This window comes from Augochlora pura, chromosome 7 (assembly GCF_028453695.1).
Source record: "Augochlora pura isolate Apur16 chromosome 7, APUR_v2.2.1, whole genome shotgun sequence".
NCBI classification, from domain to species: Eukaryota; Metazoa; Arthropoda; class Insecta; order Hymenoptera; family Halictidae; genus Augochlora; species Augochlora pura.
The window spans coordinates 41,036,236-41,049,977 of record NC_135778.1 but is presented as its reverse complement, the minus strand read 5'-3'; the positions used below and the strand labels follow the sequence as shown (position 1 = coordinate 41,049,977).

The window sequence follows — 13,742 nt, the reverse complement described above, 5'->3', positions numbered from 1 at the left end:
ACTATTTGCCGGGACTAAATTGAGACGGACATATTCACGACGGACGTATTCGGGTTAACAAGGACAACTATCGCATGAAATATCTGGTCGGCTTCCCTCCGAATCTTATTAAAAAAGAGAGGACTTTGAAATTGTCTGCGACTCGTCTCGGGAAAGCCGGCACGCTTGCGCTGCATCGATCCGTAATTGGCGGTTTCGCCCTTCCGCATAGAACAGCAGTGTGGCGAGAGAGAGCACAGGTTCAATGAATCTATCGCGTACGGAATATGGAAGAGCGTTTCCTTGACCACGGCAACCGAAAAATCGAAAAACGCGTCCCGTGTAAACAAGAGAACGATGCGTTGTTCCGGTCGAAGACTGCTAGCGTGGTTTGGAGTAGCGGTTCCTCTGGTTCTCGTTGGACGTTTCCTAGTGAATCGAGGTTATCGCTCGCCGATCCCGGAGATCGATAACAACGACGACGACGACGATGGGAACAATAACAATCACAACATCGACATCGTGGCGTTGTCGAAAGAAAGTACGATGGCGGGCCACCGCGACAAGGAAACGGTGTCCAGGCCAGCCGCGTTCGTAGCAGGCATGTACATGGCGGGTCAACAACCCAGGAACAATTCTTGCAGATGGTACTACGGTCTGCCAGACGTTATTACGTATCCGTCGTCGAAAGTCACCTGGAGCCCGGAAATCGGTGAGAAGAGCCCCTACAGAGTCCTACCGTTTGTATTAGTCGGAACCGAGGAGAGGAACAAGTTGCCCCAGGTGACCCTCTGCACGCACGCCACTGCAGATCATGTCTATGGGATCGTGGAGTTGGTCAGGAGATGGGAGGGACCGTTGAGTCTGGCCATTTTTACACCTGGCCTCGACGCTGGTACCGCCGTTGCTCTCCTCGATCGGGCCTGTCGATGCGAACCCGAAATGTACAAGGTTTCCCCATGCACTCGCTGTCAGAACGGGTCGCTAGAACGCATGATTATAATACCAACGCTAACCGTAACAATCCTCCTGATTCGCAACTGTCGCGCGGAGCATCGTCCACAAAGTAACACACCCCCAAGCTGCACCGACAGAGACAACTTTCTTTCCTATACGAACTCTCCTACAGCAGTTTCAAAGCAAAACTGCATACTTGAATAATATATTTCAACGTATTTGCCAATCGACTCCCTCGGCTGGCAATACGAATTTTCACTGTTGCGTAACTGCTATACGTTCGGATAATAGAGCAGCTACTGAGCTACAGCGATAGATTAAATCCTCAGATTCTGTTGCTATTTTCGTGTGTGTGAAAGTGTTTCGTTGATAGAGGAACTCGAGTAACAGATTCTCGGATAATCATTTCTTTTTGTTGCCACGAGTTTTCATCGTTCTAGAATTTCAAAATTCTGCGGTTACATGAGATTTGTATCGACATATGAGAAAAGCTAGTGTTACTTTCTGGGCGATCTTCGCAGTTCCGTTGCACACTATGAGACACGGCTAATTTCTCCGATAACTAGCGCGTGCGATAGTGTTTTAATATCGGATCCGTATACTATCTACAAATGTATATAAAACTCGCACATTTTTTGTATGCAATCTTACAAGTGCAATTTGTCCATCCACGGGACTTTTTTCTGTTTTTTTTTCTTTACGATTACAGGCGCACAAACAGCTTCATTTAAGGACGTAGCAACGCTGCATTCAAATCCGGCTTCTTGAACTTAAATCGGAAAAATAGTGCGTTTCTGTGAAATGTTTATCGCATATACCGGGTTTGGGCATTGTTCGATATATTTGGGGAATAAAGATCGGCGCAGCCCTGGCAGAGAATATTCGATCGAATCTATAATTATAATCGGATTGCGGATTTTCATGCGACTTAGGAATATGTACAGGGAAAAATGGTTTTGCTGACTAGAATATTTTTTGCAGTAAAATCGAAATTAAATCTTTATTTTTGCTAGAATTCACAATTTTTTGCTTTCTTGTATCTGCACTTGCTTTATATGCATATAGATTCGCTATCTAATCATAATTATTCATATACGTATAATCCGAAGTAATTCCAGAAATAACAATCTCTGAAATAATTCTTTCAACAATTATACTTGTAATTTTTATTTAATATTTGCCGTCAGGAGTAGTACATTATCTTCCTGTGATTTGTCATTGCTTGGCTAGCAAATTATACAGTTTCTACATTTATATTTTAAACGATTGACGGTAGTATATTGTCCTACGTTATTTTTTTATTTACATATCTTTTTATAAAATAACAGCTAATGTGATCGCAATCTTTCATGTCAGATTATTCCTCACTTTATCCGAATGACAAGCAATCATTTGTTCTACACTGTTTCTAAAATCATGTCATTTAATTTCATCTCCGGCATAATGTGCCCAAGCCTGGCGTAGACCTAGGTGTATTGACATAGATAGAGACACACTAGCAATTAACTATATATTAACGAGAATCGTTGATCGAAATAAGACGATGACATGAAAGTGAAACAGTTGATTGATCGCCATGCTAATCCGTGCCATTTTCTAGGTATCCGTGCACCTCGTGTTCCCGACGAGTCGTCCGCCTACGCTGGGCCAAAGTACTCGTGGCCAGTCACAGGGTGACTGTGCGGCGTCCGACCTCCAAAAAGGCGCAGCCGAAACGGAGAGGAAACGGATAGGCATGAGTTATCCCATCAACGTGGTTAGAAATGTCGCGAGAATGCAGGCGAACACCAGCCGGGTGCTGGTGACGGACATTGAACTTTTGCCGAGCGAGAAACTGGCATCCGGTTTCATGGAAATGGTACGCGGAAAGTCGCCGAAAAAAGGAATTGTCTTCGTTCTGCCAGTTTTTGAGGTCGAATCGCGTAGACAGCCGCCTTCGACGAAAAAACAGCTGCTATTGGCTACCAAGGCTGGCACAGCCGTATATTTTCATAGGTTTGTGCGACGTACATTGCGACACTCGCTATATACCCTTCTTCTATGTATGCGTGTGTACTGTGCTGGATCGATTTCAGTTCTCCGTGCAATGAAACTTCGATCATGAGAGCTGGTCGAACGCACTATATGCAACGATATGGTGTAACGATGCAATTTTATATTCACAGAGCGTTCGCAGAGAACTTCAGTCGCTTTGCTTTCTTTATATTCTATCGAATATAGTAGAATATTCTGCGAAAAGCTTATGCGATAATCATGTTTTGTGTAGATTTCTCTGCTCGCATTGCCAAAGATTTCCTGGTCTCACTAGATGGATGCTTAGACCAGACCCAGACAAAGTCAGGCCGCTTATTATTACCAAAAGGGAGTATCCACATCATAGGTGGGAGCCAGTTTTTATCGGAACACGCGACGATCCTTTTTATACCGAAGATATGTCGTGGGAAGGCAGGCAAGATAAAATGACTCAGGTGAACTAGCAATTTTTCGATAAATTAAATCTTCGATGAGATTAATCGGTTAATAGAATAAACAGCTTTAAATTGTATTAGTGAATTATGCTAGAAAAATTTAATAACGAAACAGAAAATTGTTGAAATCAGAAATGTATCAAGAAAATGTTTTAAGAAGCAGAATGGCTTGTTTAAATATCTCGTAAGCAACCGACACTAATATTTCGAATTCTTTTTATTCAGATGTTCGAGATGTGTCTTCTCAATTATCGCCTGGTCATACTAGACGGTGCCTTTTTAGTTCATACGCCAGGTATCAAACGGAAAACTGTCAAAGTTGACGTAACGAAGCAAGAATTCTTGAAACCGCACGAAAGGCGAAACGCTCGGGTTTATCAGCGTGTAATTAAACAATTATTGAAACAGTATCCCTCTAATCACAAGTGCTCGCATTGATATACAGATTTGAAAGGAGATAGTAATCGGTGGGTTAATCGAACTTACTTTGATACTGAATACAGAATAGTTTTTTAATGCCTAATATACAAAAGTTATCACACAGTTTTATTAATATCATTATTTTTACAAAATACATATAAAACATGATATATTTTAATTCGGTAATAAATACGGATTCCTATTAGATAGGAAATAAATTGAAAGGATACGCTTACACAAACATATGTAATTTAAATGTAAAGTACGATAAGTAATAATAAATGATTACTACGAACACCAATGAAATTCGCTTAGATAATATTTACATTTATGTGGAACAAATGGATATGTATGAAAATTGAATTGCATTTATTTAATAAAAATAAATTATTAACAAATGGTCACCGAATATTTAACGAATGAGAAAAGAATTCAATTTCATACAATATCTATAGAAATTAACAATATGCAAAAGTTGCTCTAACAAATGTATTCCTATATTCGTGAAAATGTAGGTTTAAAATTCAATAAAGAAATGAGAGGAAATAATATAAAATGCAAACGTAATTTTCTATACATTAAACTGTATGTATATACATTCACGCCCATTCTAGTATACTAAGTCTGCAACCTTATTAATTTATCATATCTAAATTTACAACCAGTTTCCTAACAAATACTGAACTATTATAAAAAAAAGTCAAACCAATGAAATAGAAACATTTACATATACGCAGTGTATATTTTTTAACTTGATGCAATTATAAATAAAGCACAAATGGGACAAGTTTTAAGATCAAGGTTGTTTTATGCTTGCGAAATGAAAGTTTTAATATTGTTAAAACGATGTTTTCAAACAAGTAATACAATTTCCATTTAATTATATATATATATATATAATCAATACATTACATTGCAAAACATTTATCGCCCGAGTGATTGCAATGTGCCTAATGTACGTATACATGCTGATTGTATAACTAAAGTATACGGTATTGTGCAGCAGCAATACGCACGTACACGTATAGTAAAATACTCACTAGCGTACAATTGAATACACGACCAATGGTTAGATTTGTAAGAGATCCGAAGAGAAAACAATTAACGCAGTGTGTTCTACTGTCACTCCAAGTCAGGATTGACTGTAATTACTAATTACCAGGGGAAAAAAGTTGAGCGACGTTATATCAAAAGCACGGGCGCAGTCTTCGACCGGTGGCGTGTAAGTACGAGCACGTACTAGCAGGAGGTAGTTAGAAGTTTGCGGTATAAAGACGTTTTGAGTGAGTACACATATATTCGTTCGATCATTCCTGTTTAATAATCTCCTTGCCGAACAACCGATAAATATACAATTGAATGCAAACAAATAATTGCAGGAGTTCGAACAATGAACATATTAAAGAATGTGTCGTCGGCTTTTTGGTCGACCGATGTTTGGTTACCGCCTAATATAACATGGGAAGATATCAGACCGACTCCAGAAAACAAATATGCAAATTATCAACATTTGTTTTATCCTTTGCCTATGGCACTAATTCTTCTGGTCATCAGGTTCGCCTTCGAAAGGTAATGATCGTTCTACAAACTATATGCTTTTTCTTATTTCATCCTTGTTGCATGGAATTTTGGAGTTTCCTTTTGATTAAGGTTATACCACATTTATGTAATTAATTGTGTTCAGCTTTCTGCAAAATGTTCTTTTCATCGAAATCTTTTGTCAAATAAAATTGTCGAATACGTTGAGACAATTAGATTACAAATAACGAGTACGATATGTAGTAATGGTATATATAAGTCAGTGCACATACATATCCATGCTGTTAAAGGACCGTATACAGGAAAATAATTAAATTGCTTACACTTATTGAATATATGAAAAAGCAAGTAACAGATTTATTGTGCATAGTCTTTGATTAGTACTAGGTGGCAAATATTGCAAAATCTTAATATTATTTATATTTATTTGGTGGTTTAAATATGAGTTATATTAAATAATAGGTATTACATTAGGTATTGTTTCGGACCATTTGGGAAATCCCTTGGTATAAAAAATACAAGGCCAAAGAAAGCAACGTCTAATGATATTTTAGAGAAAGCTTATATTAGTCGAAAAGTTAAAACTACTACACAAGTAAGTATAGTATGCATCTGTATGATTCATATATAGATTACACTAATCAAATTTTATTTCTGGTTTCATATGTTGAACAAAAATTCAGTTTTGTATGTGGTTACTTAAAAGTAATATTAAATAGTATCTGAGAAAAAGTTCTATTTGAAATTCTATGTTTAATATTAGGTTCTTGAAACAGAGTTGTGTAACCTAAGTCAGGATAGCTGACAAAATATTAATTATTATGGATTTCCTTTTCTAATTGGATGTATTTTAAGATTCTGGCGCTGGCTAAGCAGCTAGATTGGTCTGAACGACAAGTAGAAAGGTGGTTACGACTAAGACGTGCTCAGGACAAACCATCGACGCTTACAAAGTTCTGTGAAAATAGGTTAGTATTACATTGTTTGAGCTTATTGCAACTAGAAATATTTTATAAAATATTCAGTGTATTCAAAATACATTATTTTACAGCTGGAGGTGTTTATATTACACTTACTCTTTCATTTATGGTGTTATAATTTTGTGGAATAAACCATGGTTATGGGATATCAAGCACTGCTACTACAATTATCCGTATCATCCAGTTTCCGATGATATGTGGTGGTACTATATGATATCTATGGCATTTTATTGGTCTTTAAGTTTCTCTCAGTTTTTTGATGTCAGAAGGAAAGATTTTTGGCCAATGTTTATTCATCATATAGCTACAATTGTATTAATGTGTTTTTCATGGGTTGGGAACTTGACCAGAATTGGTTCCTTAGTATTATTGGTGCACGATTGTGCAGATATTTTTCTAGAAGTAAGTATTAACTGTGTGAGCAAAAATTTGGAATTTATATGTTTATTTGTACACATTTGTATTTTAGGCTGCAAAGATGACTAAATATGCTAATTACCAAAAATTATGTGATTGTATCTTTGGTATTTTCACAGTTCTGTGGATTATCACACGTATTGGTTTTTATCCATTTTGGATAATTTATAGGTATGTAATCTAAACATATGATAATGTAATAAAATATCATTTGTAGTACTATTAATCTCGTAATTACATTATACTTTGCAGCACATCGATAGAAGCACCTAAGATTGTTCCAATGTTCCCAGCATATTATATTTTTAATTCTCTTTTAATCTTATTATTATTCCTCCATATGATGTGGACGTATCTAATTCTTAAAATTGCATACAACGCTTTCTCTGCTGGTCAAGTAAGTCATATCACAATAAATCCGCATTAAATTCATTGTAAAATGTTCTTAATTTTATACAAGTATATGTAATTTTACAGATGGAGGGTGACATTCGTAGTAGTAGTAGCGAAGATATTTCAGATGCGTCCGTGGATAGTACTTCATTAAATAATACTACAAATTACGTTACTAAACAGGATTCAAGACAAAAAGTTCACTAACAACTAACTTTAAAAGAAAAAAAGTTTATTATACCAGTAATAAGGCAAAAATCCAAATATTTAGCCAGGCGCTAATTTATTTTAGCAACTATAACGAAGCCTTGCATTTATTATGGAATAATAAGTCGAATCTTTGATGAAGTTAGACACAGATCGAGGACTTTTGAATTGTTCACTTCCTTTATCACTATTGATATTTTCTACAAGAATTTAGCGCTTTTATACAGCATGTGATAAATCACATACTTGTCTTGCATATATGTATATATATATACATATGTGTGTCCATTCATTGCTCTTAGTATTATTAAGCACGATAGAACAAACATCGAGAATTGTAAACTACTACTTCTTATTAATTGTGTGATTTATTTATATCTATGGAATTTAAAAAGCTTAGAGAAATGTATCTTCTTTTTTAAAGCTAATTAGAATTATTTAGTTAAACAAATAATGGACCAAAGTTTGAAAATATTCATTATCTGTACTTTCCAGCCTCCTTAAGGTCTAGTAATTGATTATGCTTAAAGACAATTATTTATTCTCTTGTACTTTACAAATGTCAAACGGTGTCTTAAGATTTGTAAATAAGAAGCTAATAATTATATCACTTATGAGTTAATCTTCTTTACTTATCCGCCCTACAATATAGAATTTCATAGTATTTATTTCATTTTAATAGCTCAAATAAACATAAGTTTTCCTTTACAATAGGATGTATACATCAAAAGTTCGGGTATGAAAAGTAAATGCTTGAAATTATGCGAATCTTCTCTTTATAATAGGATCTATATATTACTTATTTAGGATATAAGAAATAAATATTCGATATTATGTGAATAAAAGTCTGTAAGAAATATACAGTAATTTAATTAACATATAAGTGAGCTAAAATAATATGAATAGTTTTCTGATTATTTACTTGCCACCTACACGAACTTCTTAAGCTATTTCTACATTATTTATAAACATTTAATTTTTATCGACATTCATGTCCTAACGAACAGGAAGTAACATAAAGTATGGTAGCAAGTTCTCAGGTTTGAAACTAGCGCCACTTATGTAAGCAGATTAATCGCCATATTAGAGACAATTTTCAATCATAACGATTCCACTCTTAAAAAATTGTTTCATTATGTTTCGTTGAAATTGCTTCATTTTTGGTAGCCACTCTTGCTTTCTTCTAAGTTCGACTGCTGCACGGGAAGGAGGTCACCTTGGAGTGTCATTCAAATTTTAGCGGGGTTTGGTGCTCCATCGTGTTTCGACTTTTGTAACATTTCTTACTATTTCTAAGTAAAGATCTTGTTAAAGCCGTAAAGATGGGTGGAAAGTGGTCTAGCATGGATCCTTCTCAAGTCGATGTACCGGAATTACATGCGATGTTAGAAAGAGATCCGTACTTGAAGCCGTATGAACACGAGTTCCGTAAAAGGTAATTTTTACTCTTTATATAAAAACAGTTATAGTGTATGCTTAATGAAATTACAAGTCCTAACACTACAATAATTATTTCAAACTGTTTCATGTTTTCTTGCTTTGTGCAATTATTTATCGTTTATTACACAACAAACCGAAACTAATTGTTATCAGTTACGAAAGCATGGTAATCAAGTATCGTTTTCATTTTATATTGTAATTAGTTGTTTTATTCGATAGATATGCATTGTTCAAAGATTATATTGAAAGAGTAGAGGCTGGTGATGGAACTTTAGATAAATTTACGAAAGGATATGAAAAATTCGGAATCCATATAAACGAAGATAACAGTGTAAATGTACGAGAATGGGTGCCTGGAGCACAAGAATTATTTCTAACTGGAGATTTTAGTAAGCAATCCAAAATTATATATTACATGTAGATGAAAAGTTTAATCTCTACTTTAGCATGGAGTGAGAAAAACTTTTAAGTTACTATTATTGAATTACATTAAATAATACGTTCATTAAATAATTATAAATTCAAAATTTATGAATGAAATAGTATAGGTATAATAGCTGTTCACTACAAGAAAATTCTTTAATATATTTATTTTAATGATTTGCATTTTAACATCTAGATGGTTGGAATAGGACAGCTACTTCATTTAAGAAATTAGATTATGGAAAATGGGAATTGCATTTACCTCCCCAGGCCGATGGAAGTTGCCCTTTAAAGCATCTTTCAGAAGTAAAACTAATTGTAAAGGATCATAATAATGAATTATTGGAACGGATAAGTCCATGGGCTACATATGTTACCCAGAATAAAGCTGAGAGTTTAATGTATAAACAACGTGTATGGCATCCATCACCAGAAAATGTATATACAATATATTTATGTTTATCCATATAGTAGTTGGTCCACATTAATTATTAATTAATTAAAACAATGTGCTTTTTATACAGGTTTATAAATTTAAACACCCTAAGCCAAAGAAACACGAGAGTCTTAGAATTTATGAATGTCATGTTGGTATTGGAACTCAGGAACAAAAGATTGGTTCCTACTTAGAATTTGCTAAAAATGTGATTCCTCGTATTGTCAAACAAGGATATAATACTATACAGTTAATGGCTATTATGGAGCATGCCTACTATGCTAGTTTTGGCTATCAGGTTTGTAAAAATGTTTTAATATTTATATTGATTACCAAAATTTATAAAGTACTTTACAGAGAATTAATGCGTATTTATGTAATATTTAATCAAACTTATTCAGGTGACCAATTTTTATGCTGCTTCATCTCGTTATGGTACACCAGAAGAATTAAAAGAATTAATAGATGTAGCACACAAACATGGTTTATATGTTCTATTGGATGTAGTACATTCTCATGCATCCAAAAATACATTGGATGGATTAAATATGTTTGATGGTACTGATAATTGTTTCTTCCATTCTGGTCACCGTGGACAGCATCCACTTTGGGATAGTAGACTTTTTAATTACGGAGAATACGAAGTACTGAGATTTTTACTTTCAAACTTACGTTGGTACATTGAAGAGTATGGTTTTGATGGATTTAGGTAAGAATTATTCAAATTTGTTTCATCATAATCTGCAATTTATATTATTTCAAATATATAACATTCATGCAGATTCGATGGTGTTACATCAATGTTGTATCACTCGAGAGGATTTGGGCAAGGTTTTAGTGGTCATTACGATGAATATTTTGGTCTTAATGTTGATGTTGAAGGGTTAGTCTACTTAATGCTTGCAAATTATTTGTTACATCATTTTTATCCGGAAATCACTACAATAGCAGAAGATGTCAGTGGAATGCCTGGAGTTTGCAGGTATTAATGCATTAACACGTGTAGAGACGTTTATGCATGTAAAGATTATGTTTGTTTAAAATATTTTTACTTTAACAGTGTAATAATTATTTCTCGTTAATATTAAAGGCCAGTCAATGAAGGTGGCTTAGGATTTGATTATCGATTAGCTATGGCTATTCCAGATAAGTGGATTAAACTTTTAAAAGAAGTGAAAGATGAAGATTGGAAAATAGGCGATATCTGTTGGACATTAAGTAACCGAAGATGGATGGAGAAAACCGTTGCTTACTCAGAATCTCACGATCAAGCTCTTGTGGGTGACAAAACAATTGCATTTTGGCTCATGGATAAAGAAATGTACACGCATATGAGCACGATAAGCCCACCTAGTGCAATCATTAGTCGTGGAATTGCTCTTCACAATCTCATTACATTAATTACACATGCAGTAGGAGGAGAAGCTTATTTAAACTTTATGGGTTTGTTTAAAAAATCAAGTTGTTCAGTTTCGATTATTTCTCATATCAATGACTAATTCTGAGAATTATGAACTATTAGGTAATGAGTTTGGACATCCTGAATGGTTGGATTTCCCTCGAGCCGGTAACGGAGATAGTTATCATTATGCTAGACGACAATGGAATTTGGTAGACGATGAATTATTGAAATATAAATTTATGAATAACTGGGATCGTGCTATTAATACCCTTGAAGAACAATATGGATGGTTGCATGCCAATCCTGTAAAGTCTAACTATATATTTTTACCGACAAGTATATTTATATTTTAATATAACTATAATAATATTTTTAATAAAAAATATTATTTTTTTACAGGCATATATAAGTTGGAAACACGAAGATGATAAAGTTATTGTTTTCGATCGTGCTGATCTTACGTTTGTTTTTAATTTCCATCCAGAAAAATCATTTCCTGATTACACTATTGGCGTAAAGAATCCAGGAACTTATAAAATTCTACTGTGTAGCGATAGTAAAGAGTTTGGCGGAGATGATCGTGTCGATACTAGTGTCAAACATTTTACTATGCCAGAAGGATATTCTGCATATTCGAATAGAATGATGGTTTACATTCCTTGTCGCACCGCAATTGTCTATGGTCGAGGTATCTTTGTTACAAATATTAATATTACCAATAAATGGTTTGTGATAATTGTTGTTAATATTGATCTTTTACTTCTAGAAACGTGATCCTATATGGGTATATCCGAAATAAGAACTGATGTTAAGTCCTACGTGCAAATAGAATGAAATTATTTTTTGTACCAAAGTTTACAACCAAAATCTTTTTTAAAAAATTATACTCATAGAAAAAGTACAAATTTTCTCGAAACTCAACATAACTCTTTATCATACTATACTTTGACACAAAACTTCACACTTATTTATTCAAAATCATACTATATCCAATACAAATATACTCATTAATTTTCTTATGTTAGAAACTATACTCATTTAAAAATGTTATATATATATTGTATTGACAAATTTATATTTTTAGATACTATGTTTTTAGCATCTACAAAATGTTTTTAATAAAAATGGGCATGTTTTAAAATGTTTCAATATTTATTCCAATTAATTTAATTTGTATTTGTAATGCAAACAACTATTTTGGAAATTGTAGTTATGACTCATAAAATGAAAGAACATATAATAAAATTATATATTTCATGAGATAAAATAATTTATAATAAATAAAATGTTATTAAATTGTACTATGTGAAATAAGTCTAAAATAATATTTTTTCCCTACCAAGTTATAGGCATTTAATTTAAAAAGTTAGTTTTTTGTAATTATACATGAGAAATTTACAGAGTTCATGCAGACTATCTTTACGTTCAATTAGATATTTTATTCATATTTTACATTGTTAAATTCTAGTTCATTTATATCATAATCTTTCATTTTTTCCTCCAAGATCCACCATTTACCTAAGATTCCTATATCAACTATTCTTTGATGAAATGTTATATACTGGGGTTGTAAATAAGTGCAGAGTGATTTATATAACGAACAAGCTTCATCATAATTGTCCAGCCACATTATTGAAAGGATACCTAAATTCAATCGTCGTAGGATTCCTTCGTTATGACATTGTTCTAGCCACTTGACATGATTTTCAGATACTGGATTACGTATGGGTTCTCCAACTTGTATTAATTTCATAGTATTTTGTAATAATTGTTCTTGAAAGGAAGATTTATCCGGATTGTATTTATTTAAATATATACAGAGTGCTGCAACTAATATGGAACATGCGATTAATTAACAATAATAGGGTTTCTAATTCTTTATATTTAATTACCAATAATAAAAGAACAAATCATAGTTCATCAATTATAAATGATACTTACGAGTTGTGTATGTTGTGGCCTTTAATGGCCTTTCCTTGCATTCTTTAACAAGATTTTCTGCTACATCTTTGTAATCAATGTAAACATCCCTCCAATATCTTCCTAAAAGATACATTTGAATAAAATTAAGTATTTGTTATGTGATTTTACTTAGTTTCTATGTGTTATTTAATATTCACTTACCCCATCGTTCAAGAAATGTTCCCTTTAGCCTTTCTGGTGTTTCAAAGTTTTGTATTTTCTGCGAAATGTCATTAACTGAATTTTTCAGTTTTAAAATGAATTTATAGTTTTGTAACTGAACAAGCTGCCTATAACCCATTTTGTTCAATTATAACATCACGGAATAATCACGGAAATAACAATTTCTTCTATTGTGAGACACTACATTGGTTAAATGTGTTATTAAAAACTGTATAGGTTAACTTTTATCACACTGATCTTCTTTGATATTCATGATTGTGTTCAAAAAGTTATAGATGTCCCATAATTTATACAAAAATCTGTCATTTTAAATAAAATTTTGTAAACATCATAATCTTATCAAAGGAAAGAAATTTGACTTGTATATGTAATATTTCATGTTTGAGGAATTTAAATAATATTATTTTTCTATATTTTATGACACTAATTTTGATAAACCTAAGATGCAATTTGTTTTCTTAAAATAGCAAATACTATATTAAGAATATTATTTGATCTTAATGACGTGAGGAACTCACGTGTCCAAAATTTTTATT

At 33.2% G+C, this 13,742-nt stretch overlaps 4 protein-coding genes across 5 annotated transcripts; 3 read left to right on the top strand and 1 right to left on the bottom strand.

The window, feature by feature from the left end:
• The first annotated feature begins 115 nt into the window (after positions 1–115).
• LOC144473530 (beta-1,4-glucuronyltransferase 1) lies at positions 116–4,421 on the top strand. The gene is made up of 4 exons (XM_078187468.1): positions 116–930; positions 2,537–2,931; positions 3,203–3,404; positions 3,630–4,421. Exons 1-4 carry the CDS (start codon positions 337–339, stop codon positions 3,840–3,842), a joined length of 1,404 nt encoding a protein of 467 aa, XP_078043594.1. The 5' UTR covers positions 116–336; the 3' UTR covers positions 3,843–4,421.
• A 399-nt stretch (positions 4,422–4,820) lies between these two features.
• On the top strand, positions 4,821–7,980 carry Schlank (ceramide synthase schlank). 2 transcript variants are annotated; one of them, XM_078187486.1, is made up of 8 exons: positions 4,821–5,107; positions 5,204–5,393; positions 5,838–5,958; positions 6,219–6,331; positions 6,415–6,745; positions 6,813–6,931; positions 7,013–7,157; positions 7,238–7,980. In XM_078187486.1, exons 2-8 carry the CDS (start codon positions 5,215–5,217, stop codon positions 7,358–7,360), a joined length of 1,131 nt encoding a protein of 376 aa, XP_078043612.1. In that variant the 5' UTR covers positions 4,821–5,107; positions 5,204–5,214; the 3' UTR covers positions 7,361–7,980. The 2 variants fall into 2 exon arrangements, with proteins under 2 accessions (XP_078043612.1, XP_078043611.1); XM_078187485.1 differs by having other exon boundaries at positions 5,826–5,958.
• A 509-nt stretch (positions 7,981–8,489) lies between these two features.
• Agbe (1,4-alpha-glucan-branching enzyme) lies at positions 8,490–12,369 on the top strand. Its single transcript, XM_078187447.1, has 10 exons — positions 8,490–8,795; positions 9,020–9,189; positions 9,420–9,661; positions 9,748–9,957; positions 10,061–10,368; positions 10,441–10,641; positions 10,750–11,102; positions 11,182–11,366; positions 11,461–11,749; positions 11,828–12,369. Exons 1-10 carry the CDS (start codon positions 8,683–8,685, stop codon positions 11,833–11,835), a joined length of 2,079 nt encoding a protein of 692 aa, XP_078043573.1. The 5' UTR covers positions 8,490–8,682; the 3' UTR covers positions 11,836–12,369.
• Positions 12,203–13,685, bottom strand: LOC144473548 (mitochondrial import inner membrane translocase subunit Tim29). The gene is made up of 3 exons (XM_078187504.1): positions 13,186–13,685; positions 13,003–13,104; positions 12,203–12,891 (listed from the first exon to the last, which is right to left on the bottom strand). Exons 1-3 carry the CDS (start codon positions 13,322–13,324, stop codon positions 12,500–12,502), a joined length of 633 nt encoding a protein of 210 aa, XP_078043630.1. The 5' UTR covers positions 13,325–13,685; the 3' UTR covers positions 12,203–12,499.
• Between the last annotated feature and the right edge of the window lie 57 nt (positions 13,686–13,742).

Coding starts and splice junctions, on each gene's coding strand:
- LOC144473530 (XM_078187468.1), top strand. CDS start 337: ATGCGTTGTTCCGGTCGAAGACTGCTAGCGTGGTTTGGAGTAGCGGTT. Junction 2,932..3,202: donor ACAGCCGTATATTTTCATAG/GTTTGTGCGACG, acceptor TGTTTTGTGTAG/ATTTCTCTGCTCGCATTGCC. Junction 3,405..3,629: donor GGCAAGATAAAATGACTCAG/GTGAACTAGCAA, acceptor CTTTTTATTCAG/ATGTTCGAGATGTGTCTTCT.
- Schlank (XM_078187485.1), top strand. CDS start 5,215: ATGAACATATTAAAGAATGTGTCGTCGGCTTTTTGGTCGACCGATGTT. Junction 5,959..6,218: donor AAGTTAAAACTACTACACAA/GTAAGTATAGTA, acceptor ATGTATTTTAAG/ATTCTGGCGCTGGCTAAGCA. Junction 6,332..6,414: donor ACAAAGTTCTGTGAAAATAG/GTTAGTATTACA, acceptor ATTATTTTACAG/CTGGAGGTGTTTATATTACA.
- Agbe (XM_078187447.1), top strand. CDS start 8,683: ATGGGTGGAAAGTGGTCTAGCATGGATCCTTCTCAAGTCGATGTACCG. Junction 9,190..9,419: donor ATTTCTAACTGGAGATTTTA/GTAAGCAATCCA, acceptor TTTAACATCTAG/ATGGTTGGAATAGGACAGCT. Junction 10,369..10,440: donor TATGGTTTTGATGGATTTAG/GTAAGAATTATT, acceptor ACATTCATGCAG/ATTCGATGGTGTTACATCAA.
- LOC144473548 (XM_078187504.1), bottom strand. CDS start 13,324: ATGGGTTATAGGCAGCTTGTTCAGTTACAAAACTATAAATTCATTTTA. Junction 13,105..13,185: donor AACATTTCTTGAACGATGGG/GTAAGTGAATAT, acceptor TGTATCTTTTAG/GAAGATATTGGAGGGATGTT. Junction 12,892..13,002: donor GGCCACAACATACACAACTC/GTAAGTATCATT, acceptor GTTCCATATTAG/TTGCAGCACTCTGTATATAT.